This window comes from Dreissena polymorpha, chromosome 1 (assembly GCF_020536995.1).
Source record: "Dreissena polymorpha isolate Duluth1 chromosome 1, UMN_Dpol_1.0, whole genome shotgun sequence".
Lineage (NCBI taxonomy): Eukaryota > Metazoa > Mollusca > Bivalvia > Myida > Dreissenidae > Dreissena > Dreissena polymorpha.
This window is the reverse complement of record NC_068355.1, coordinates 157,246,713-157,273,428: the sequence shown is the minus strand read 5'-3', so window position 1 is coordinate 157,273,428 and position 26,716 is coordinate 157,246,713. Positions and strand designations below refer to the sequence as shown.

General features: G+C 38.1%; 1 protein-coding gene across 4 annotated transcripts in view; it reads right to left on the bottom strand.

Moving 5' to 3' along the window:
- The window catches only part of LOC127857599 (voltage-dependent calcium channel subunit alpha-2/delta-2-like), a 126,890-nt gene that overhangs the window by 43,487 nt on the left and 56,687 nt on the right, over nt 1-26,716 (bottom strand). Inside the window, exons 13-16 of one of the 4 annotated variants that reach the window (XM_052394080.1) lie at nt 25,862-25,943; nt 25,280-25,329; nt 23,144-23,236; nt 7,814-7,870 (exon numbers count right to left, since the gene is read on the bottom strand). In XM_052394080.1, the coding sequence (XP_052250040.1) occupies nt 7,814-7,870; nt 23,144-23,236; nt 25,280-25,329; nt 25,862-25,943 (282 nt within the window). Of the gene's footprint in view, nt 1-7,813; nt 7,871-9,502; nt 9,587-13,503; nt 13,594-23,143; nt 23,237-25,279; nt 25,330-25,861; nt 25,944-26,716 lie in introns of all 4 variants that reach the window. The other 3 variants (XM_052394086.1, XM_052394094.1, XM_052394101.1) reach the window with 3 other exon arrangements.

Sequence of the window (26,716 nt, the reverse complement as noted above, 5' to 3'; positions counted from 1 at the left end):
ATTTAGCTATGCTCTGAGAAAATGGGGCTTTACGCAGATTAGCCTGTGCAGTCCACATGCACTTATCAGGGACAACATTTTCCACACAAAGACTTCATTTTTGTTAAAAAAACACTTCCTTTCAACAAAAAATTCCATAAAAGTGGACAGTTTCGTCCCTGAATAGCCTGTGTGTAGCTAGCCTAGCCAGTAGCTCTGGGGATAATACTTTACGCAAATGCTTAAGCCAAATGTTCACAGATTGTGGCTAAATTTGAGAACTTTGATTTAGGGATGCTACTAACTGTGCATAGAGTCCTGTTATACACAGGAAAGGTCATTATGGTCTACTTACTGTGCCTTGAGTCCTGTGATACACAGGGCAAGTCACTGTGGTCTACTTACTATGCCTAGAGTCCTGTTATACACTGGGAGGATCACTGTGGTCTACTTACTGTGCCTAGAGTCCTGTTATACACTGGGAGGATCACTGTGGTCTACTTACTGTGCCTTGAGTCCTGTGATACACTGGGAGGATCACTGTGGTCTACTTACAGTGCCTTGAGACCTGTTATACATAGGGCGAGTCACTGTGGTCTACTTACTATGCCTAGAGTCCTGTTATACACAGGGAGGATCACTGTGGTCAACTTACTGTGCCTAGAGTCCTGTTATACACAAGGAGGGTCACTGTGGTCTACTTACTGTGCCTAGAGTCCTGTTATACACAAGGAGGGTCACTGTGGTCTACTTACTGTGCCTAGAGTCCTGTTATACACAGGGAGAGTCACTGTGGTTTACTTACTGTGCCTAGAGTCCTGTTATACACTGGGAGGGTCACTGTGGTCTACTTACTGTGCCTAGAGTCCTGTTATACACAGGGAGTCACTGTGGTCTACTTACTGTGCCTTGAGTCCTGTTATACACAGGGAGGATCACTGTGGTCTACTTACCGTGCCTTGAGACCTGTTATACACAAGGAGGGTCACTGTGGTCTACTTACTGTGCCTAGAGACCTGTTATACACAGATAGAGTCACTGTGGTTAACTTACTGTGCCTAGAGACCTGTTATACACAGGGCGAGTCACTGTGGCCTACTTACTATGCCTAGAGTCCTGTTAAACACTGGGAGGATCACTGTGGTCTCCTTACTGTGCTCAGAGTCCTGTTATACGCAAGGAGAGTCACTGTGGTCTACTTACTGTGCCTAGAGTCCTGTTATACACAAGGAGGGTCACTGTGGTCTACTTACTGTGCCTAGAGTCCTGTTATACACAAGGAGGGTCACTGTGGTCTACTTACTGTCCCTAGAGTCCTGTTATACACAGGGAGAGTCACTGTGGTTTACTTACTGTGCCTAGAGTCCTGTTATACACTGGGAGGGTCACTGTAGTTTACTTACTGTGCCTAGAGTCCTGTTATAGACAGGAAGAGTCACTGTGGTCCACTAACTGTGCATTGAGTCCTGTTATACACAGGGAGGATCACTGTGGTCTACTTACAGTGCCTTGAGACCTGTTATACACATGGAGGGTCACTGTGGTCTACTTACTGTGCCTAGAGACCTGTTATACACAGATAGAGTCACTGTGGTTTACTTACTATGCCTAGAGACCTGTTATACACAAGGAGGGTCACTGTGGTCTACTTACTGTGCCTAGAGTCCTGTTATACACAAGGAGGGTCGCTGTGGTCTACTTACTGTGCCTAGAGACCTGTTATACACTGGGAGGGTCACTGTGGTCTACTTACTGTGCCTTGAGTCCTGTTATACACAAGGAGGGCCACTGTGGTCTACTTACTGTGCCTTGAGTCCTGTTATACACAGGGAGGATCACTGTGGTCTACTTATTGTGACAAGAGTCCTGTTATACACAGGACGGGTCACTGTGGTCTACTTACAGTGACAAGAGTCCTGTTATACACAAGGAGGGTCACTGTGGTCTACTTACTGTGCCTAGAGTGTTGTTATACACAAGGAGGGTCATAATGGTCAACTTACTGTGCCTAGAGTCCTGTTATACACTGGGAGGGTCACTTCAATATGGTCTACTTACTGTGCCTAGAGTCCTGTTATACACAGGGAGGGTCATTATGGTTTACTTACTGTGCCTAGAGTGTTGTTATACACGAGGAGGGTCATTATGGTCTACTTACTGTGCCTAGAGTCCTGTTATAGACTGGGAGGGTCACTATGGTCTACTTACTGTGCCTAGAGTGTTGTTATACACAAGGGTCATTATGGTCTTCTTACTGTGCCTAGAGTCCTGTTATACACAGGGAGGGTCACTATGGTCTACTAACTGTGCCTAGAGTCCTTTTATACACTGGGAGGGTCACTATGGTCTACTTACTGTGCCTAGAGTCCTGTTATACACAAGGAGGGTCACTATGATCTACTTACTGTGCCTAGAGTGTTGTTATACACGAGGAGGGTCATTTTTGTCTACTTACTGTGCCTAGAGTCCTGTTATACACTTGGAGGGTCACTATGGTCTACTTACTAAGCCTAGAGTCCTGTTATACACTGGGAGGGTCACTATGGTCTACTTACTGTGCCTAGAGTCCTATAATACACTGGGAGGGTCACTGTGGTCTACTTACTGTGCCTAGAGTCATGTTATACATGAGGAGGGTCACTGTGGTCTACTTACAGTGCCTAGAGACCTGTTATACACAGGGAGGGTCACTGTGGTCTACTTACTGTGCCTAGAGTCCTGTTATACACAGGGAGAGTCACTGTGGTCTACTTACTGTGCCTAGAGACCTGTTATACACAGGGAGGGTCACTATGGTCTACTTACAGTGACAAGAGTCCTGTTATACACAAGGAGGGTCACTTCGGTCTACTTACTGTGCCTAGAGTCCTGTTATACACTGGGAGGGTCACTATGGTCTACTTACTGTGCCTAGAGTCCTGTTATACACAGGGAGAGTCACTGTGGTCTATTTACTGTGCCTAGAGACCTGTTATACAAGAGGAGGTTCACTGTGGTCTACTTACTATGCCTAGAGTCCTGTTATACACAGGGAGGATCACTGTGGTCTACTTACAGTGACAAGAGTCCTGTTATACACAGGGAGGGTCACTATGGTCTACTTACAGTGACAAGAGTCCTGTTATACACAAGGAGGGTCACTTCGGTCTACTTACTGTGCCTAGAGTCCTGTTATACACTGAGAGGGTCACTATGGTCTACTTACTGTGCCTAGAGTCCTGTTATACACAGGGAGAGTCACTATGGTCTACTTACTGAGCCTAGAGTCCTGTTATACACTGGGAGGGTCACTATGGTCTACTTACTGTGCCTAGAGTCCTGTTATACACAGGGAGAGTCACTGTGGTCTATTTACTGTGCCTAGAGACCTGTTATACAAGAGGAGGTTCACTGTGGTCTACTTACTATGCCTAGAGTCCTGTTATACACAGGGAGGATCACTATGGTCTACTTACTGTGACAAGAGTCCTGTTATACACAAGGAGGGTCACTTCGGTCTACTTACTGTGCCTAGAGTCCTGTTATACACTGAGAGGGTCACTATGGTCTACTTACTGTGCCTAGAGTCCTGTTATACACAGGGAGAGTCACTATGGTCTACTTACTATGCCTAGAGTCCTGTTATACACTGGGAGGGTCACTATGGTCTACTTACTGTGCCTAGAGTCCTGTTATACACAGGGAGAGTCACTGTGGTCTACTTACTGTGCCTAGAGTCCTGTTATACACTGGGAGGGTCACTATGGTCTACTTACTGTGCCTAGAGTCCTGTTATACACAGGGAGAGTCACTGTGGTCTACTTACTGTGCCTAGAGTCCTGTTATACACAGGGAGAGTCACTATGGTCTACTTACTGTGCCTAGAGTCCTGTTATACACAGGGAGTCACTGTGGTCTACTTATTGTGCCTAGAGTCCTGTTATACACAGGGAGGGTCACTGTGGTCTACTTACTGTGCCTAGAGACCTGTTGTACACAGGAAGGGTCATTATGTTCTACTTACAGTGACAAGAGTCCTGTTATACACGTGGAGGGTCATTATGGTCTACTTACAGTGCCTAGAGACCTGTTATACACAGGGAGAGTCACTGTGGTCTACTTACTGTGCCTAGAGTCCTGTTATACACTGGGAGGGTCACTGTGGTCTTCTTACTCTGCCTAGAGTCCTGCTATACACAGGGAGGATCACTGTGGTCTACTTACAGTGACAAGAGTCCTGTTATACACAGGGAGGGTCACTGTGGTCTACTGACAGTGACAAGAGTCCTGTTATACACAAGGAGGGTCACTGTGGTCTACTTACTGTGCCTAGAGACCTGTTATACACAGGGAGGGTCATTATGGTCTACTTACTGTGCCTAGAGTCCTGTTATACAAAGGGAGAGTCACTGTGGTCTACTTACTGTGCCTAGAGTCCTGTTATACACAGGGAGAATAACTGTGGTCTTCTTACTGTGCCTAGAGTCCTGTTATACACAGGGAGGGTCATTATGGTCTACTTACAGTGACAAGGGTCCTGTTATACACAGGGAGGATCACTGTGGTCTACTTACTGTGCCTAGAGTCCTGTTATATACAGGGATGGTCACTGTGTTCTACTTACTGTGCCTAGAGTGTTGTTATACACGAGGAGAGTCACTGTGGTTTACTTAAATTGACTAGAGTCCTGTAATACATAGGGAGGATCACTGTGGTCTACTTTCTGTGCCTAGAGTCCTGTTATACACTGGGAGGGTCACTATGGTCTACTTACTGTGCCTAGAGTCCTGTTATACACAGGGAGTCACTGTGGTCTACTTATTGTGCCTAGAGTTCTGTTATACACAGGGAGGGTCACTGTGGTCTACTTACTGTGCCTAGAGACCTGTTATACACAGGAAGGGTCATTATGTTCTACTTACAGTGACAAGAGTCCTGTTATACACGAGGAGGGTCATTATGGTCTACTTACAGTGCCTAGAGACCTGTTATACACAGGGAGAGTCACTGTGGTCTACTTACTCTGCCTAGAGTCCTGCTATACACAGGGAGGATCACTGTGGTCTACTTACAGTGACAAGAGTCCTGTTATACACAGGGAGGGTCACTGTGGTCTACTGACAGTGACAAGAGTCCTGTTATACACAAGGAGGGTCACTGTGGTCTACTTACTGTGCCTAGAGAACTGTTATACACAGGGAGGGTCATTATGGTCTACTTACCGTGCCTAGAGTCCTGTTATACAAAGGGAGAGTCACTGTGGTCTACTTACTGTGCCTAGAGTCCTGTTATACACAGGGAGAATAACTGTGGTCTTCTTACTGTGCCTAGAGTCCTGTTATACACAGGGAGGGTCATTATGGTCTACTTACAGTGACAAGAATCCTGTTATACACAGGGAGGATCACTGTGGTCTACTTACTGTGCCTAGAGTCCTGTTATATACAGGGAGGGTCACTGTGTTCTACTTACTGTGCCTAGAGTGTTGTTATACACGAGGAGAGTCACTGTGGTTTACTTAAATAGACTAGAGTCCTGTAACACATAGGGAGGATCACTGTGGTCTACTTACTGTGCCTAGAGACCTGTTATACACAGTGACAGTCACTGTGGTCTACTTACTGTGCCTAGAGTCCTGTTATACACAGGGTCACTGTGGTCTACTTACTCTGCCTAGAGTCCTGTTATACACAGGGAGGATCACTGTGGTCTACTTACAGTGACAAGAGTCCTGTTATACACAGGGAGGGTCACTGTGGTCTACTGACAGTGACAAGAGTCCTGTTATACACAAGGAGGGTCACTGTGGTCTACTTACTGTGCCTAGAGAACTGTTATACACAGGGAGGGTCATTATGGTCTACTTACCGTGCCTAGAGTCCTGTTATACAAAGGGAGAGTCACTGTGGTCTACTTACTGTGCCTAGAGTCCTGTTATACACAGGGAGAATAACTGTGGTCTACTTACTGTGCCTAGAGTCCTGTTATACACAGGGAGGGTCATTACGGTCTACTTACAGTGACAAGAGTCCTGTTATACACAGGGAGGATCACTGTGGTCTACTTACTGTGCCTAGAGTCCTGTTATACACATGGAGGGTCACTGTGTTCTACTTACTGTGCCTAGAGTCCTGTTATACACGGGAGGATCACTGTGGTCTACTTACTGTGCCTAGAGTCCTGTTATACACAGGGAGGATCACTGTGGTCTACTTACAGTGACAAGAGTCCTGTTATACACAGGGTGGGTTACTGTGGTCTACTTACAGTGACAATGGTCCTGTTATACACAAGGAGGGTCACTGTGGTCTACTTACTGTGCCTAGAGTCCTGTTATACACTGGGAGGGTCACTATGGTTTACTTACTGTGCCTAGAGTGTTGTTATACACAAGGAGGGTCATTATGGTCAACTTACTGTGCCTAGTGTGTTGTTGTACACGAGGAGGTTCATTATGGTCTACTTACTGTGCCTAGAGTCCTGTTATACACAGGAAGGGTCACTATGGTCTACTTACTGTGCCTAGAGTGTTGTTATACACGAGGAGGGTCATTATGGTCTACTTACTGTGCCTAGAGTCCTGTTATACACTGGGAGGGGCACTATGGTCTACTTACTGAACCTAGAGTCCTGTTATACACAGGGAGGGTCATTATGGTCTACTTACTGTGCCTAGAGTTTTGTTATACACGAGGGGGGTCATTATGGTCTACTTTCTGTGCCTAGAGTCCTGTTATAGACTGGGCGGGTCACTATGGTCTACTTACTGTGCCTGGAGTGTTGTTATACACGAGGAGGGTCATTATGGTCTACTTACTGTGCCTAGAGTCCTGTTATACACAGGGAGGGTCACTATGGTCTACTTACTGGGCCTTGAGTCCTGTTATACACTGGGAGGGTCTTTATGGAATACTTACTGTGCCTAGAGTGTTGTTATACACGAGGAGGGTCATTATGGTCTACTTACTGTGCCTAGAGTGTTGTTATACACAGGGAGGGTTACTATGGTTTACTAACTGTGCCTAGAGACCTGTTATACACTGGGAGGGTCACTTTGGTCTACTTTCTGTGCCTAGAGTCCTGATATACACTGGGAGGGTCAATATGGTCTACTTACTGTGCCTAGAGTGTTGTTATACACGAGGAGGGTCATTATGGTCTACTTACTGTGCCTAGAGTCCTGTTATACACTGGGAGGGTCACTATGGTCTACTTACTGTGCCTAGAGTGTTGTTTTACACGAGGAGGGTCATTTTATCTACTTACTGTGCCTAGAGTCCTGTTATACACTTGGAGGGTCACTATGGTCTACTTACTGTGCCTAGAGTGTTGTTATACACGAGGAGGGTCCTTATGGTCTACTTACTGTGCCTAGAGTCCTGTTATACACTGGGAGGGTCACTATGGCCTACTTATGGTGCCTAGAGTGTTGTTATACATGAGGAGGGTCATTATGGTCTACTTACTGTGCCTAGCGTCCTGTTATACACTGGAGAGGGTCACTATGGTCTACTTACTGTGCCTAGAGCCCTGTTATACACTGGGAGGGTCACTATGGTCTACTTACTGTGCCTAGAGTGTTGTTATACACAAGGTCTACTTACTGTGCCTAGTGTCCTGTTATACACTGAGAGGGTCACTATGGTTTACTTACTGTGCCAAGAGTCCTCTTATACATTGGGAGGGTCACTATGGTCTACTTCCTTTGCCTAGAGTCCTGTTATACACTGGGAGGGTCACTATGGTTTACTTACTGTGCCTAGAGTCCTGTTATACTCTGGAGAGGTTCACTGTGGTCTACTTACTGTGCCTAGAGTCCCGTTATACACTGGGAGGGTCACTATGGTCTACTTACTGTGCCTAGAGTCCTGTTATACACTGGGAGGGTCACTGTGGTCATCATGCCCAGGCCCTAAACAGACACAGGGACCAGCTTGATATGGTTGTGGATTATATAGAGAGGATTTACGTGGAACTATTGATTAGTCTTGTATCTGCTAAACATTTTCATATCATATAGATCATTCTATTTTATATGACCACAGTTGTAAGAAAAAGGGTATAGTGTCATCTGCCGCCAGCGAAGCTCCAGACAAGCCTGCACATTAGCGCAGTCTGGTCAGGAGCTACCCTATCAGTTATTAAATGTTACAAAGTCTCAATGTCTAATTAGCTGACATAAGAATTCCTCATTTTGAGTATGTTGATGCAGAGGCATATCTAGACTGTTCCGATATGTCCTAAGGACCAATATCAAATGAGATGGAGATATGTCCTAAGGACCAATATCAAATGAGATGGAGATATGCCCTAAGGACCATTATCAAATGAGATGGAGATATGTCCTAAGGACCATTATCAAATGAGATGGAGATATGTCCTAAGGACCATTATCAAATGAGATGGAGATATGTCCTAAGGACCATTATCAAATGAGATGGAGATATGTCCTAAGGACCATTATCAAATGAGATGGAGATATGTCCTAAGGACCATTATCAAATGAGATGGAGATATGTCCTAAGGACCATTATCAAATGAGATGGCTCACATGTAGACATGTTAAGCAGATACAAGAGGTTGACAATAAACCCTTTGTGTGCAATTATTTGCTTCAAGTGAGGAAAAAGTACAGAATTTAGTTTCCATTTACAATAATGTTAATTAAACAATTATGGAATAATAATATACAAGTTAAAATGACTTAACAAAAACAATTAATATAATGTCATTATATGTACACTACAACGTTAATATATATTATTTATAAACCATAACATATGTGAAAACAGTTCACATGTAAACAATGTTTATAACAGATAAAATTTCAACTTAAAAACAATTTTTATTAAATATGTTTTCAGGTAAGCAGTATTAGAAAATTATATATTTATATGATGTCATTTTATTTAATCATATGTAAAAAAGAATAAATGATGATTACTCTTATTTTTTCAATAATTATATTATTACATGCTTAAAAAATTTACATGCTATTAATAAACAGTGAAAGTGCAGATGACAAGAAGAAAGGCTAGTGTTTCACATCCACGTAACATGCAGTCAAGAAATGTGCTAAAAAGGAACAGAAGGGTGCAGAATTTCAGAAACCAAGTTAAAACTAAAACGTTTAAAGAATCAAGTCATTCCGGATGTAATTATAGCTAACCATCATACTTAAGCGCTATAACATCATTTTAGTTCATTATTTAATATCTGAACTTCAACCCATAAATTATACAATGTTTCACAAATTCAGCTTTAAAATCACAAAGAATTTATAGTTCAATCATTTAACAATTTATCAAATAGTATAAATTCCCTTTTGGAGCATATACTAGTTACACAGATGTCTACAATATGGCGTTCATTTGGTTTCATACAAGTCTGTCCACATTTGTTTTTCGATTGGCAAACAATATCTAATGACCCCATCTATGGATTTTACCAACATCTATAGCATTTACACTAGGGTAGTATTTAACAACTGTACACTAGGGCAACATATTATACAGCATGTACTAAATCTAACACCCTACTATACCAGTGAATCATGGTAAATATTGTCCCATTTGAATTGCTTTCTATTCAGAATAGCTGATGGTCGTGCTACCACTGGCACATATTCCTTCAAAATAAATACACAACAAAGTTATTTTTAACTGGTGTCATATAACAAATTAGCACATCTTGAATCCGGAAGGGCTTGGGAGGGGAAGCCATTGGTTTTAAACTTTCATCATGGTAATTATATTAAGGTTTCTTCCTAGTAATTTTATCCATAGATTACATGAACTAGGATCCCTTTGAATTTCTATTCAAAGCTCTTAGGTTTGGACCAGGAAAACTAGCCTGCAATTTATCTTAGCTTAAAAAAGATGTTTTGTACTTCTAAATATTTTAGTGGTTGATTACAAAATAAAGAATAATATGTATTGATGGCTTGGCTAGCAAACAAACCCAGGTCCATTGAAATTCTGTCAAGACAGGACCACTTGTTTTTTTATGGATAAAATTTTGCTCAGGCAGTGAACACTAAATATTATGAGAGCTATGCAATTTTGTTCGTTCATAGAATTGGCCATTAATTGTGAAAAAATCTAATACATTTTCTCAGTGAAGAAAGAATGAAAACAAGCATTCGCTATGGCATCAAACTGGTAACAAATTGTTCAGAACTCAAAAACATCAATAACAGAGATTTATACTTCAATAATAGCAACCTTTCTGTCATTATTGAAGCTGAAGTACACATCTATTTTTTGTTCTATTATTATAATTGAAGTTTTTTATTTATCATAAATTGCTTTGCAGTGTACAGACAACAGTATTATCAACACATGAAACTGACAATGTCACTCATTATATTTATAAAACTGACAACTTTACTTATACTTTTTCAAGAACTAACATCTATACGCATTATATTTAGAGAACTGACACCGTCACTCATTATATTTTTAGAACTGACACCTTCACACATTGTATCTGCTAAACCGACAACTTCACTCACTCATTGTTTTTATAAGCCTGACAACTTAACTCATTATAATAGCAGTAGTATGTTCAAAAGTGATTAAGGAGTCAATAACTGTTCAACTGTTCTAAAAAGCTATGACTTTATTATTAAGACCTCAGTGTTTTGTTGTGTTTAGAGTTTGTTTGCCAAGTGCAGTGTTCTGGAGACAAAAAAGGACTCTTGCATCAAAAAAGACCAATGACTTTTAATACAGGTTTCTCTATTGCAGGGATTTTGTCTGGATTTTTCATTGTCTTATCTTACATTAAAATACACAAGTAAGTACACTTGTGTAGGATAGTCAAATGCATATTGTGTTATAACATCTTTAACACACAAATGAAAATAATAATAAAACACTGGATCAATCAGCATAGCACCTGCAAAGTTGCAAAATAACCCTTGCAACTTCAATGTTTCCTGGAGAAATCAGCACAACACTTGAACCAACAAAGTTGCAAGCATAACATTTTCAGCTGCAATGTGGCATTAATAAATCAACATAAAACTTGCACCTTCAAAGAGGCAAGAATACCACTTGCACCTTCAAAGTGGCAAGCATAAAAGTTGCACCTTCAAAGTGGCAAGAATACCACTTGCACCTTCAAAGTGGCAAGCATAAAACTTGCACCTTCAAAGTGGCAAGAATACCACTTGCACCTTCAAAGTGGCAAGCATAAAACTTACACCTGCAAACAGGCCTGGAGAAATCAGGAAAACATTTGCTTGGTGGCAAGTAAAACAATTGCACCTTAAAATAAGAAAATTAAAAACTTGCACTTGCAAAGTGGCAAGCATAACACTTGCTACTGCAAAGTGGCAAAATTCATTAGGTAAAACTGTTTTAAAAATGTAGTATCAAAAACTGCATTATTTAATTACCACTTAGATACATATTTTTACACATTTGAAGTCCCTAAGAAAGTTAAATGTAATTAAAGACCTTTGGGGTTGTCAATAAAGAATGTCACGCTTTTTTTTACCACTGTCACAAAATCTTGGCCTCCCCCCACCTAAAGTACATCACAAACTCACACTTTCAAACATATTTTTTTTAAGTTCTTTTTTCAAATTTAATCTATAACACAATTCACTATTAAACCGTACTAAAATTTCACTTAACAGAACTTTCACATTATTAAAGTGCCAAGGTGCCAATTAAAAATTCGCACAACACATTCCGGAGATACACAATTCGTCTTATTTTTACATAAAACTAATTCAAATGTTTTACTTTTTTTTAAATTCTACTAAAGAAATAATAAATAAATTATTTTTTTTTTAAATAAATGTGTGACATCACACATGGCCTGACCCCCCCTCTCCCCCCTGTCACAAACTGTCACACTTTCTTACACCCCTCCCCCCCACCTGGAGCGTGACATACTTTATGGACGGCCCCTTTCTCACTAGATTCAAATTTTAAAGGCTTCATTTCCAACCCTTACATACTGATGAGCAGCAAACAGCATAAAACCTGAAAAGACAGTTACTCACAGGCTGTTCTGGTTTTATGCTGTTTGCACATAGCAATTTTGACTTTGCTTCTGAGTGGGAAAGGGTTAACAACCATTACAGTTAAAACTGAATTAACAATCCATCATACAGTTAAAACTCTATCAACAACCATTACAGTTAAAACTCTATCAACAACCATTACAGTTTAAACTGTATCAACAACAATTACAGTTTAAACTGTATCAACAACCATTACAGTTTAAACTGTATCAACAACCATTACAGTTTAACTGTATTAAAACATGTCAGGTATGGAGTTAAAAACTGTATTAACAAACATTAGTTGAAACTGTATTAATAAAACATGGCAGTTATTGTGAAACATGACATAAAAAAGTGCATTGGTGAGGAAATATTCCACAAATTTGCATCAAGCATCATATATAGTGTGTTTTAGTTAACATTTTAGGCTATTTATTGCAAATTGTGTAGTTTTATAAGTTAATATACCTACACACACAATAATGTCATCACAAAGCTAACAATAAAAATTAAATTTATAACAAATTTGTGGACTTGATTAAAAAACAATCACAACTTTTGCAAATGCCAAAACAAATGAAACCTAAATAATATTTTCTCATCATCAAACATACAAGATATAAGAAAATGGTTAATAAATAGCAGAATGTGCAGATATATGGTTTAATCACTGTATGTTAATAATTGTTGTTCTAAAATAGAGAAGACACAAATAAAAATATATCTACTGAAAGAGTTTAGATATTTGTACTGATGGTTTTGTTCATGCAAGAATATTTTTGCAACAATTGTTTGATTCCAGCATATCTTTCATCTAACCATTTTCCTAAATGCTGTGTTGTAAAATGCATAGCATGGATGTGAGCCTGGAAATTATATTTGAGCCTTGTTCTGAGAAAACTGGGCATAATGCATGTGCTTTAAGTGTCATCCCAGATTAGCCTGTGCAGTCCACACAGGCTAATCAGGGACTACACTTTCCTTTTTTATGACATTTTTCGTTTAAATGAAGTCTCTTCTTAGCAAAAATCAAATTTAGGCGAAAAGTGTCGTCCCTGATTAGCCTGTGCGGACTGGGACAAAACTTTACGCACATGCATGATGCCCAGTTTTCTCAAAACGTACTCATATTTTCTTTCTTTTCCTCTTAAAAAAATATTTTAAACATTTTTTTATTCCTCAGACAAATGATGAACTTTTTACAGTTAAAATAAATTAACTTCACGCTTATGGTTATAAATGACAATATGATAAAATGATACAATGACAAACTATTATTTCTGTGAAGTTATTTTGTACATAGTCTGTTATTTGGTACAGCCAAAACATACATGTAACAAGCAAAAATTCAGATGGGTAAAATACTTAAAATTATGCGTGCAAGTCATGTGTCAAAGCTATTTATTCATCTGTTATATGAAACATATAATTTCAAGGCTCACAAACATTAACTCAAGATATAAACTGAAAATGAACTTGTATACATCAAATAATCAAATCAAAACCATGCATTCCAGAAGGGTTACCCTTGGGTCAATTTTCAAAACAAATTGCACTTGTTCCTTGAAAGTTAAATGAAACTTCTGCAGCATTTGGAGTGGCACATCAAGATACTCCTAAATAACCATGGAAATGAGAGCAATGCTTTAAAGGTTCCTATTTCTTAAATTAAAAACACGCATAAGGTAACATAAGCCTAACCAAACAATGTATAACAACACTGGACACAATTAAACGTAATTGCATGCTTGACATAAAAGCAGCATCTTTAGGAAATCAAATCGGCCCAGCAAAGGAGAGAAACCAATGAACATCAACACAATAAACATATTACACATCAAACATTTGAAATGTATCGCTCTGCAAAAAGGGGGTTTAAAGCATGTCGAGTGAAGTGTCCTCCCAGATTAGCCTGTACAGTCTGCACAGGCTAATCAGGGATGACATTTTCCGCCTTAAGTGGCTTTTTGCTATGAAGAGACATCCTTTAAACAAAAAATACCATAGAGCGGAAAGGGTAATCTGGGATGACACTTTACGCACATGCATTAAGCCCCATTTCCGCAGAGCACGGCTCATTTATTTGTGTCTTGTTCTGAGAAAACTGGGCTTAATTCATGTGCGTAAAGTGTCGTCCCAGATTAGCCTGTGCAGTCTGCACAGGCTAATCAGGGACGACACTTTCCGCTTTAATGGTATTTTTAGTTTCAAGGAAGTCCCTCCTTACCGAAAATCAAGTTTAGGCGGAAAGTGTTGTCCCTGAATAGCCTGTGCGGACTGCACAGGCTAATCTGGGACAACAGTTTACGCACATGAATTAAGCCCCATTTCCGCACGGCTCATTTATTAGAACAGACAGAGTCTCCTTTTGAGACTTCCTTTAAACAAAAGCGGAAGTGATCATTATTATATTTGTCCAAAACTGACATTTCTTATACCAGTACGTGCCATCTGGTAATTTTTTGTTCAAACCACATTGTTTGCCTAATATGCTCAATGAAAATATGATCCCAAACAAAAGTCTTGTTTTTTACATGTTTGAAAGAAATGTGTCCAGAATGAGCTACATCATCAATTACATGTAGTATCTTTTATTAAGGTACATGTATATATGATAGTAATCCAATAAGTAAAACCCTTTTATAAAAATCTAATTGCAGGATCAATTATTTAGCTCTGCATCAAGATTTTCTACACAGCAGAAAAAAACTAGAGCTTTGTCACAGACATGACGAATACCCCCACATGCCGCATTGACACTTAATATTTTGCATGTCGTCTTCACAAAAAACAGCGGAAACCATGCTCAATTTTTAAAACGACCCAGAAAGGCCCATGTTCTAACTTGGCCTTAAGATCATCTCCATAAAACTTCTGACCAAGTTTGGTAAAGATCGGATGTAAACTACTTGAATTAGAGAGCGGACACCATGCTGAATGTCAAAAAAACGCACTAAGTGACCCTGTGACCTAGTTTTTGACCCGTAATGGTCCATGTTTAAACTTGTCCTAGAGATCATTTAGATAAAACTGGTGACCAAGTTTGGTGAGGATTGGATAAAACTACTTGAATTAGAGAGCAGAAAACATGCTGAGGTTTAAAACACTAAGATACCCCGTAACCTAGTTATTGACCCAGCATGACCCATATTCAAACTTGACCTAGACATCATCTAGATACAACTTCTGACCAAGTTTGGTGAAGATTGGATGAAAACTACTTGAATTAGAAAGCGGACAACATTGTGATGTTTAAAACGCACTAAGTAACCCCGTGACCTTGTTTTTGACCCGGCATGACCCATATTCAAAATTGCCCTAGACATTATCAAGATACAACTTCCAACCAATTTTGGTGAAGATTGGATAAAAACTAATTGAATTAGAGAGCGGACAACACGGTGAGGTTTAAAACACACTAAGTGACCCAGTGACCTAGCTTTTGACCCAGCATGGCCCATGTTCGAACTTGACCTACAAATCATCTAGTAACAACTTCTGACCAAGTGTGGTGAAGATTGGATTTTAACTACTTGAAATAGAGAGCGGACACCATGCTCAATGTGTAATACGTACTAAGTGACCCTTGACCTAGTTTTTGATCTGGCATGGCCCATGTTCGAACTTGGCCTTCAGATCATCTAGATAAAACTTCTGACCAAGTTTGGTGAAGATCGGATGAAAACTACTTGAATAAGAGAGCGGACAACAAGCTGAATGTTTAAAACGCACTAAGTGACCCCCGTGACCTAGTTTTTGACCCGGCAAGGCCCATGTTCGAACTTGGCCTAGACATCATATAGATACAACTTCTGACCAAGTTTGGTGAAGATCGGATGAAAACTACTTGAATAAGAGAGCGGACAACTTGCTGAATGTTTAAAGCGCACTAAGTGACCCCGTGACCTGGTTTTTGACCCGGCAAGGCCCATGTTCGAACTTGGCCTAGACATCATGTAGATACAACTTCTGACCAAGTTTGGTGAAGATCGGATGAAAACTACTTAAATTAGAGAGCGGACACTTAATACGGACAGACAGACAGACAGACAGACCATCCGACAGACAAGTTCACTCCTATATACCCCCTTAAACTTCGTTTGTGGGGGTATAATTAGCATGCACTGAAGCCAACATGCAATAGGTACATAGTAATGTTTCGCCACCACAAAATAATAGCTACTGTGCATGAGCCTTCAAGGCCAAAACATTCACACAAATCTAACATATACATCATGGTTTGTCATTTTTGCACAATTATTGTGTACTTGTTATTATAGGCTGCAAAAGCAATGGTTTACATTTTTATAACCTTAACTCTAATTTGCTTGCTTTAAATAAAAAATTTGCTAAGATTTTTTTATTTACAATCATTTTCAACATTACACTGATAAAAACTGCAAACAGGCTACTTTGGCAATAGTTCTGGTACCGACAGTTAGAATGGTTATTTTAAGGTCATCCAAACATGACCACATATGCAATTTCATCAGATCCATTCTGGGCATAGCATTGACACCTCAGACTGGAGATGATTTCAAGAGATTGCGTTTATGTTATACCTGTTGCAACTGCAGCCGCGCCATGCGTTGCAATGACTGTTTGCAATTCAATTACTGAACAGGGATGGTGATATCAAATATTTACCAATATGATTGTTTACCTAATTATTTTTGCCACTTGACAATTTAGTAGAATCTGGAATTTATCTGACATGGTAGAACCAGTAACTATTCTAGAAATCCTAAAGTAGGCGGGAAATTGCCCCCTTACTTTGAAAAATAGGGGGGATTTTCTTTACAGGGGAGCAATTATCAAATACCATTTTTATACATTTTACTCTTAATGTTTAATTGTTTTACCTGAAAAATTATTACATACTGTCATGTCAGTAAAAAACAATAGTAACTGCTGTTAAATAAAACAGCACTGTCCATAGTATTGCTTGACTTTCCAACACAATGACGTTCCGCCTTAAGGCGGGCTTAAATTGCTTAAAGAGATACATGTTATTGACAAACGATTTTGAAATGGCTCTCAAAATTTTCTGTAAAGTCGATGTCGCTTTGATCTTTGAACAAGAGGGCTATGATGGCCCTGAAGCGCTCACCTGACGAAAGTTTTACTATGATTTGACCAGATGACCTACTTTATGACCTCAGATGACTCATATACAATCCCAAGCCAGATTTCATCTATTAATACATTCTGACAAAATTTCATTAAGACGTGATGAAAACTGTGACCTCTTTCATCTACACAAGGTTTTACTAGAATTGGCCTGGTGACCTAATATATGACCCCAGATGACCCATATACGATCCAAAATAAGATATTATCAAGATAAACATTCAGACCATATTTCATTAAGATCAGATGAAAACTATGACCTCTATTGTCTACACAAGGCTTTTCTATGATTTGACCTAGTGACTTATTTTTTGACCCCAGATGACCCAAATACAATCCCAATCCAGATATCATAAATATAAATATTCTGACAAAATTTCATAAAGATCTGAGGGAAACTGTGAAATCTATTGTCTACACAAGGTTTTTCTATGATTTGACCAAGTGACCGAGTTTTTGTTTCCAGATCGATGACCCAAATACAATGCCAACCCAGATTTCATCAAGATTAACATTCTGGCCAAATGTTATAAAGATTGGATGAACACTGTGACCTCTACTATCTATACAAGTTTTTTTTAAACTTTGACCTACTGACCTAGTTTTTTACCCTAGATGACCCAAATTCGATCCCAACCAAGACTTTGACAAGACAAACATTCTGACCGTAATTCATTAAGATCGGATGAAAACTGTGACCTCAATTGTCTACACAAGGTTTTTCTATGATTTGACCTAGTGACCTAGTTTCTGACCCTAGATGACCCAAATACAATCCCAATCCAGATTTCATCAAGATAAACAATTCTGACCAACTTTCATAAAGATTGGATGAAAACTGTGACCTCTATTGTCTACACAAGGTTTTTCTATTATTTGACCTAGTGACCTTGTTTTTGACCCCAGATGAGCCGAATACAATCCCAACCCAGATTTCATCAAGCTAAACATTCGAACCAAATTTCATAAAGATTGGATGAAAACTGTGACCTCTACTGTCTACACAAACATATTGTTGACGGATGCACGCACACACGCATGCACGCACAACGGACGCCGGACATCACACAATCACATAAGCTCACCATGTCACTTCATGACAGATGAGCTAAAAAAAACTAATGAAGATCAAGCGTATGATTTTTGTCACACATATGCTGGAAATGTGCGTGATCATTGAAGAAAATGCAAATCGCATGTTCTAGAATGGACACTGGGTAGAACATGTCATGTTTGGCAATACTTATTTCACCATCTCTGTTTCGGTTTACACACATAGACATTCATGTGCTAGCTAGCCCTATACCTTATACAGCCCATTACAATCTTTTCTCCCATTTGTGTCACACACAACTCACACATGGGATTTAAGCAGGGAAAATACACTTTGGGATATAATGTTGTGATTGTTTCCCAAACTTCACAGATTGACTGAATTAGTAACATAAATGCAGTTAATATGATTTTAACACCTCTGCTTTTTATTTATAAGCACTTAATATTCACCAAAATCAGTGCATGTGTAAAAACATGATTCAATATATTATTTATTTTATTTTTTAGCAAATAATAAATTACTTTTTCAATTTGTTTATTAGAGATCCAAAATAAAAATAATTTACAAAGGAATATTATAAACATTAAATCTTGTAGATTAAAAATGTTCTTAACTTTCTAATAAATATCAAGGGTTGTCCCAAGAAAATGGTCCAATTTGGGAAACAACCAAAGCAAGCATGAGCTCTAGATTACCATGCCTACATGAATCATAATTTCAACAAGCAAACATGGAACACAAAAGGGGTCTCACCACATATCAGAGAATAGCAGCATGCTCTGACAACAAAAACAACACAGCAGGATCACAATAATGTACATAATAACTTAAATGCAACGCAAATAAACTCTAACAAAATAAATGAGCTTCGTGCTGGAAAAACGGGGCTTTTTAAGCATGTGCATAAAGTGTCGCCCCAGATTAGAGACCAAGCTTTCTGCTTAAGCTTGATTTTTGTTAAGAGACTTCTTTTTAACAAACTAAACAACCTCATTCAAGCAGAAAGCTTCTTCCAGAGCAAGGCTAAAATCTAAATCATAGTGATAACCATGCATCATAGTGATAACCATGCATCATAGTGATAACACTGCATCATAGTGATAACACTGCATCATAGTGATAACCATGCATCATAGTGATAACCATGCATAATAGTAATAACCATGCATCATAGTGATAACACTGCATCATAGTGATAACCATGCATCATAGTGATAACCATGCATCATAGTGATAACCATGCATCATAGTGATAACCATGCATCATAGTGATAACCATGCATCATAGTGATAACCATGCATAATAGTGATAACCATGCATCATAGTGATAACCATGCATCAGTATAAATAAATAAAGTACTTGAAGAATCAGATTAATAATTCAGAAAATAATTGTGAGGTACAGAGCAAAATTGATGGTTGAGCCAGAAACATTGGTCTTGAAATAAGATACAATATTTAATATTCAACCATTGATAAACAATGATATTTCAATAATATATGAACTGTGCACTGTGCAAAGTGAGTTTAATGCATGTGCGTAAAGTGTCATCAAAGATTAAACTGGGCAGTCTGCACAAGCTAACCAGGGACAACACTTTTGGCCTAAACTGGATTTTTCCGATGAAGAGATTTTCTATAAAATAAAAATATATTAAAAGCGGAAAGTGTCGTTCCTGATTAGCCTGTGTGGACTGTACTGGATAATCTGAGAGGACACTTTGCGCACATGCATTAAGCCACTTTTCACATGGCACAGCCCATAAGTATGTAAATATGAAAAATATTCAATAATCCTCACATTATGCATACATTCACTGATCCCTGATTGTACAACATATCTGGAAGAAATGAATGTGGGTGGAAAAACCTGTGTTCCAGGATAGATATAAGACATACATGTGGGGGAATACGTTTTCCGTGACTGTAGAATGACTATAGATTTTCAGGAAGTCTTTTTGTCAAAAGTACTGCAGTTGCTACTGTAAGCATAAAAACGTTAAGCAATTAAGAACACTAGCATCAAGTAGACAGCAATTTTAGATTAGTTTTCTTTGTTTGTTTCTGAATTTCCCATTATTTTTCTTCATACTTCTGGTATATAATTTGAAATAATAGTGTGAATTTTTTTATCTTCCCTCTTCAATTATATTCAATTTTAATGATGACATGGTGGTAAGTCTTCAAGTTTAAAAAAGTGTGAGATTTTGATTATAATTTACTATTTAAATCATTTGAAAAAACAATCAAAGTTTTCATGTTCATGAAGTTTCCAAACATGTCACGTTTGTTTTTTATTTTTCTTGTTTAGCAAAAATGTGATGGGATAAATAGAATACTAAGATTAGCGTTGAATAGAGAGAAGTTTATGTTGCTTGGCTCGAACACCAAAAGTGCTCGCCAAGGCTCGCGCTCCCGGCGTTCTAAGCCTCGCAACATAAACTACTCTCCATTCAAAGCTAACCTAGTATTCTCTATATATTCATGAATAGACCAGCTACAATTTAACTTTAAGCGATAATCAAAAGGTACCATCACACAATAACACAAATTGATTGCTGTCTAGATTAAGATGCACATTTGGCTTAGTTTGTATGTTTATATTCAAATAGCATTGTGAGCTTGGTTAGTACAATTACTTGTAAAATTATGTGTAACAAGAGATTGCCAAGCAATATGGTCCCCTATTGGTGAAACGCCACCATTGTCAGTATTTTATGTTTTTATTTTATATATTTGTTTCCATAGCAACCATAATTCTTGAAGTAGGAACAAAATGAAATGACATGCATAATCTCCATATTGCCATCTATCCATGTTTCAAGTTTCATGAAAAAATATGAAGGGCTTTTAAAGTTATCGCAGGATCCAGAAAAGTGTGGCGGACTGACAGACAGACTGACAGACAGACTGAAAGACAGAACGCAAACTATAAATTCCCTCCGGTTTCACCGGTAGGTGACAAAAATTCAATATGTCAAATTTTTTAAACATGATTTTACCGTTTGTATAGCAATAAAACTTCAATTGAGAGTTAATGTAAACTGAATCATACTTGTACTGTAACTGATAAATTACTGCATTATAAAATACAAGCTTTGTTGGGGGCCATTTCTGATAACAAAGTGATACTATGTAAATGTATTGAAAACAATTGGTGAATAGGTAAACAGAGAGATTTTTTTCTAATTTTAAGTCCCCAATTATGGAAATCATGTGGTTACCAAAACTGAGAGTTAATAATTCCCCGACATTTAGAAATAAAGGCCCTGTAACATTCCCAGACATCATGTTCTTTAGGTGGGAGTCTTTTCGTAATGCAACAATATTTTTTCTTTAAGAAATGAATGTCATGAGTATGTGTGAACATTTTTAACTTTAAACTAAATCAAGCTGCTGATTTAACTCTTATAGCACGTATTGCTTTACTTGATTTTTTTCACAGATTACAATAATTGTTAACAATACGTAGAAGCTTTCAAAACTCAACCAAAAAAGTTCTTATATTCTTTGCAATTGTATAGATATCTAAATAATGTGTATGAATAGAGATTAAAGTAGGAGCAAAATTAGCAAATAAATCCATATATAATCAGTAAAAATAACTAAATAGATAAACAAATTGAAAGTCATTACAGCTAGTCTGTACAACATAGTAAGAGTTGGAGCTATGGGAAAGTAAGACTGACAACATTTAAACAATTTTAAATTGGCAAATGACAAAGTATTATACTCTATAAACATGATAATTTAAACTAGATCACCTAAATTTAACAAATGTCTGACCATTATTCATGTCAATAATCATCATAAATTTTGAGAAACAGTTTGTTAATATTATTATATTATATATATAATAAGGGAAAATCCACAAACATTTTAATTATGTTTTTGTGCCTTTTACAGAATTAAAGAACTGCAGTAAATTGTTTGTTCCCAGCTTTTTTCATATTTGTCATATGCATTCACTTTAGTAAGATAAGTCAGGAACCATCAAGGAGTGATAAAAAGCCTCAGCATGTTTGTAAAAAATATCAATTTATCCAGATTTTTTTCAATAATCATTAACTTATTTTCTCAGGCTGGTTGTTGCCTTTGATGATTGATAATGGATAATTGCAGAAGTGCTATCTTTACAATCAGATAAGATACCATCAGAGAAAATAAGGCCAAACAGCGCAGCACTTCTATTGAAAATGTTTAGTGATTTTGATTTTGTTTTGTAATCTGATCAGAGAGCATTATTAGACCATATAGGGCAAAAAAATTGCCCACTTCACCCTCCAGGATGGCCCAATATATACAACTTCAAACTTTGCTTGAAAAGGGTAAAACCATACTGCAAAAGTGTTAATACATGAAATATTTTAAAGCCTTTTAGAGACTTAAGTAGGAAAATATGATTTTAATGGCATTTACATAAACATATATACTACATAACAGCTTTTTATCAAATTTTGAAAACAACCACTCTGATACAAAAAAAACCTTTCCCACAACTTAAGACAGCCACTTGATAGCTCAGTGCAAAAATATGAGCCTACTTCTGGGAAAACTGGGCTTAATGCATGGGGGCACAATTATCATCCCAGATTAGACTGTGCAGTCTGCACAGGCTAATCAGGGATGACACTTTCTTACCAGTATAAATTTTAAGTTTGAATAGACTTTCTTGAAACAAAAAATTCCATAAATGCAGTGTAGTCCCTGATTAGCCTGTGCAGACTGCACTGATGAGTCTGCACAGGCTAATCTGTAACAAAATTGTATGCACATGCATTAAGCCCAGTTTTCCAAGACTGCAGCTCAAAATGATAACTCTCCAACTTCCTTACACCAAGAACCAAACTTTTGCCACTTAGCTATCAAAAAGCAAAATATACAGATTAATTCCCACTGGACACTATGTAATCTATGGAAATGAAAAGAGACTACTGTGTGATAAATGAAAAGAAAAGAGCGTTTATTAGCCGGATACCGGCGCAGTGTATTGATCCCGGTATATACTAGTCCACAATGCATGTTCAATGCCTCGCAATGCTAGCGGCCGTGCTATTACATCCACATATTCCTAGAAATAACAGTGCAATGAACAGGACAAAAGATATGCAAAACATGTGTGGCTGGAGTATAATAATTACACAATAAAAAATAAATATCAATCTATTATTGAAAACTTAAAGGCAATTGATGATCGTTATGTTTTCCAAAGCAATGTGCAAGTAACAATTAATTATTCTCAATAATGATTCTAGTGGAAGTCATACAATGAATTAACAACATTAAATAACATTTTGTAAAGTTCATACAAGATTAGAAATAACATCTTTCATTACTTTAGCAACATAATACAGTTCTAAATTTATGAATTTCTAAAATCTCTTATGATAACGGAACATATTGAGCATCTACGTGAATTTTTTATGCAAAAATCCATTGAAACTTTAATTTGTTGTAAAATGATATAAATTCAAGGACGATGCTACTTAAAATAATCTTCATTAGATACTACATTATGGGAAAACTGGGCTAAATGCATGCACATTAAATTTTGTCCCAGATTAGTCTGTGCAGTGTGCACAGGCTAATCAGGGAAAACTTTCTATTTATACTAGATTTGTGTCTAGAAGAGAACCACTTTAAACAGAAATTCCAAAACAACGAAAACAAGAGCGCCTGAAAGGCCCAAAGTCGCTCACCTGAGAGGAAAGGAACTGACCTGTTCTGTGCAGCCCAAGATGTCATTAGAACAAAATGTTCTTACCAACTTTCATGACTAGTGAACACACTGGCAGCCACGTTTTTCAACAGACCAGAACCATTTTCATACACATCCAAGATATCATTTAAACAAATATTCTGACAAAGTTTCATGAAGATTCATGAAGCCATATAAGGAAAAATGCCCCGCCCCCTGGTGGCCATGTATTTCAAGCAACTGGAACCATTTACAAACTTGTCCAAGATATCATTGGGACAAATCTTCTGACAATGTTTCATGATCGGACATTAAGTATGGCTTCTAGAGTGTTAACATGGTTTTACTATAGCTATATAAGAAAATGTGCCATGCCCCCTTGGCGGCCATGTTTTTCCACCAACCGGAACAATTTTCGAATTCATCCAAGATATCATTGGTACAAATCTTCTGACAAAGTTTCATGAAGATCGGAAAATAAATGTTGCCTCTAGAGTGTTAACAAGGTTTTACTATAGCCATATAAGGAAAAATGCCCCACCCCCTGGCGGCCATGTTTTTCAACCAACCGCGTCATTTTCGAACTCGTCCAAGATGTTATTGGGATAAGACTTCTGACCAAGTGTCATGAAGATCAGACAATAAATGTGGTCTCTAGAGTGTTAACAAGATTTTTCTATAGCAATATATAGCCATATAAGGAAAAATGCCCCGCCCCCTGGTGGCCATGTTTTTAAAGCAACCAAAACCATTTTCAAACTTATCCAACATATCATTGGGACAAATCATCTCACCAAGTTTCATGAAGATCGGAAAATAAATGTGGCCTCTAGAGTGTTAACAAGGTTTTACTATAGCCATATAATGATAAATGCCCCGCCCCCTGGCGGCAATGTTTTTCAACCAACCGGCATCATTTTCAAACTTGTCCAAGATATTATTGGGATGAATCTTCTGACCAAGTTTCATGATGAGCGGACAATAAATGTGGCCTCTAGAGTGTTAACAAGATTTTACTACAGCCATATATAGCCATATTAGGAAAAATTTCCCCGCCCCTTGGCAGCCATGTTTTTTAAGCAAACGTAACCATTTTCAAACTTATCCAATATATCATTGAGACCAATCTTCTGTCCAAATTTCATGAAGATTGGACAATAAATGTGGCCTCCAGAGTGTTAACAAGGCAAATGTTGACGCCGGACAAAATGCGATCACAAATAATGCGATAAAAATAGTGCTTGATTAGTCTTCGTCTACTGAATATGCTTATTGGAATTTCACTTAACGCACATGCATTAAGACTGCTTTTAGCCTGTGCGAACTGCAAAGGCTAATCTGGGACAACACTTAATGCACATGCATAAAGCCCAGTTTTCATAAAATAAGTTGATAACATGAAACACTGTGCCCTACCTGCACTTTGGATGTAACGGCCCCCATAGCTTGGATCTGGGAGAAGTATCCTTCAACAAACAACAAGGGCTGTTTGTACAACTTGTGTATAAAATAAGTATGCTTTCTTGGCATTGATAGGGAAGAAATACTGTAAAATCATTCATATTTGTCTGCATTAAATTTCATGGGTTTTTATGACATTTTTTGGACATTCATGGATTTCTAACATTGGAAAAATAAAATGAGTAATGTGAATTAGTAACTTTCCGATGAGTTAAAATGTGTGGATCTGTCAACCTACTAACTCAGCACATATTAATGTCCCACGAAAAGTTTTACAGTAGATTACAAAGGAGATCTGCTGAGAACTGTTTGATCTTAAAGAGCTGAAAAGAGCATCGTATTCTTACATTACAAAACGTATTCCAGTTCCCAACAACTCATTTATGAACCCAAACTCTTTGTATATTTTTTCCTTTCATTTTGTACAAGACATTTCTGGTGGTTTTCTGTTATTATTTCAACTGTCATCTCAACACCAATCATCACAAATCATATGACTTGTGTGAAAAATGCCATTCTTTGTCAATGGAAACTTACCTCTATTAGCACATGCCATCCAGCGTATGGCAGATACAGGGTTGGCAGTTTGTCCAACTGCATATGTAAACACTCTGTATCTCTGCAACATAGCAAATACTTATTGAGAATCAAGAATTTACATTTATACACCACAAGAATATAAAATAAATTCCCTTAAGGTTTAAATTGCTAGAAACTACAGACTGCAATATAATTCATAACAACTACATCTGACAAACACAGAGTTCTAATCAAACAGCAGCAGAACAAACTAATTCTGCCTATCAATTTATTAAGAGGCTCTTTATTAGAATTATGCAATTTAGGTGATTGGATAATGCAGAAAGGTCTGGTTATTTACTACTGTATTCCACACATAATCAAACACCCAATCTTGATTGACAATTACAGTACAGCCAAAGCGGCACAAACAAAATCCGCGGCTACGCCACGGCCAGATTATTAGTCCGCGGCGGCCGAATTGTGTGTTCACGTGGCGTATCGCCGTGGCACTCGGCATCGATCCGCGCAACGACGCCGAGTCTGTATTTACCTCGCGTACTTTCGCGGAGTAAATCCACCGCATACATACGCAGCAGATCGAGTGAAAAGATATCCACCTACATGTACATACATGTATGTGTAGCGTAGAATTAATTACGCGCAACTGTTTATGTTTCGTTCGATTATCATTATTAAATTTGTAATCCGAAACACACTTCCGAATTTTAATGCTAACGCGTCCTTTGGCAAATTCAAGCGTCAAATAAACCGTGCTAAAATATCCTTTGTTTCATAAAAAGCGCGCGAAAATTATGCAGACATGTGGAACGTCGTTTGGAAAGTTTGGGTGTATTTTGTGTTGTATAAATA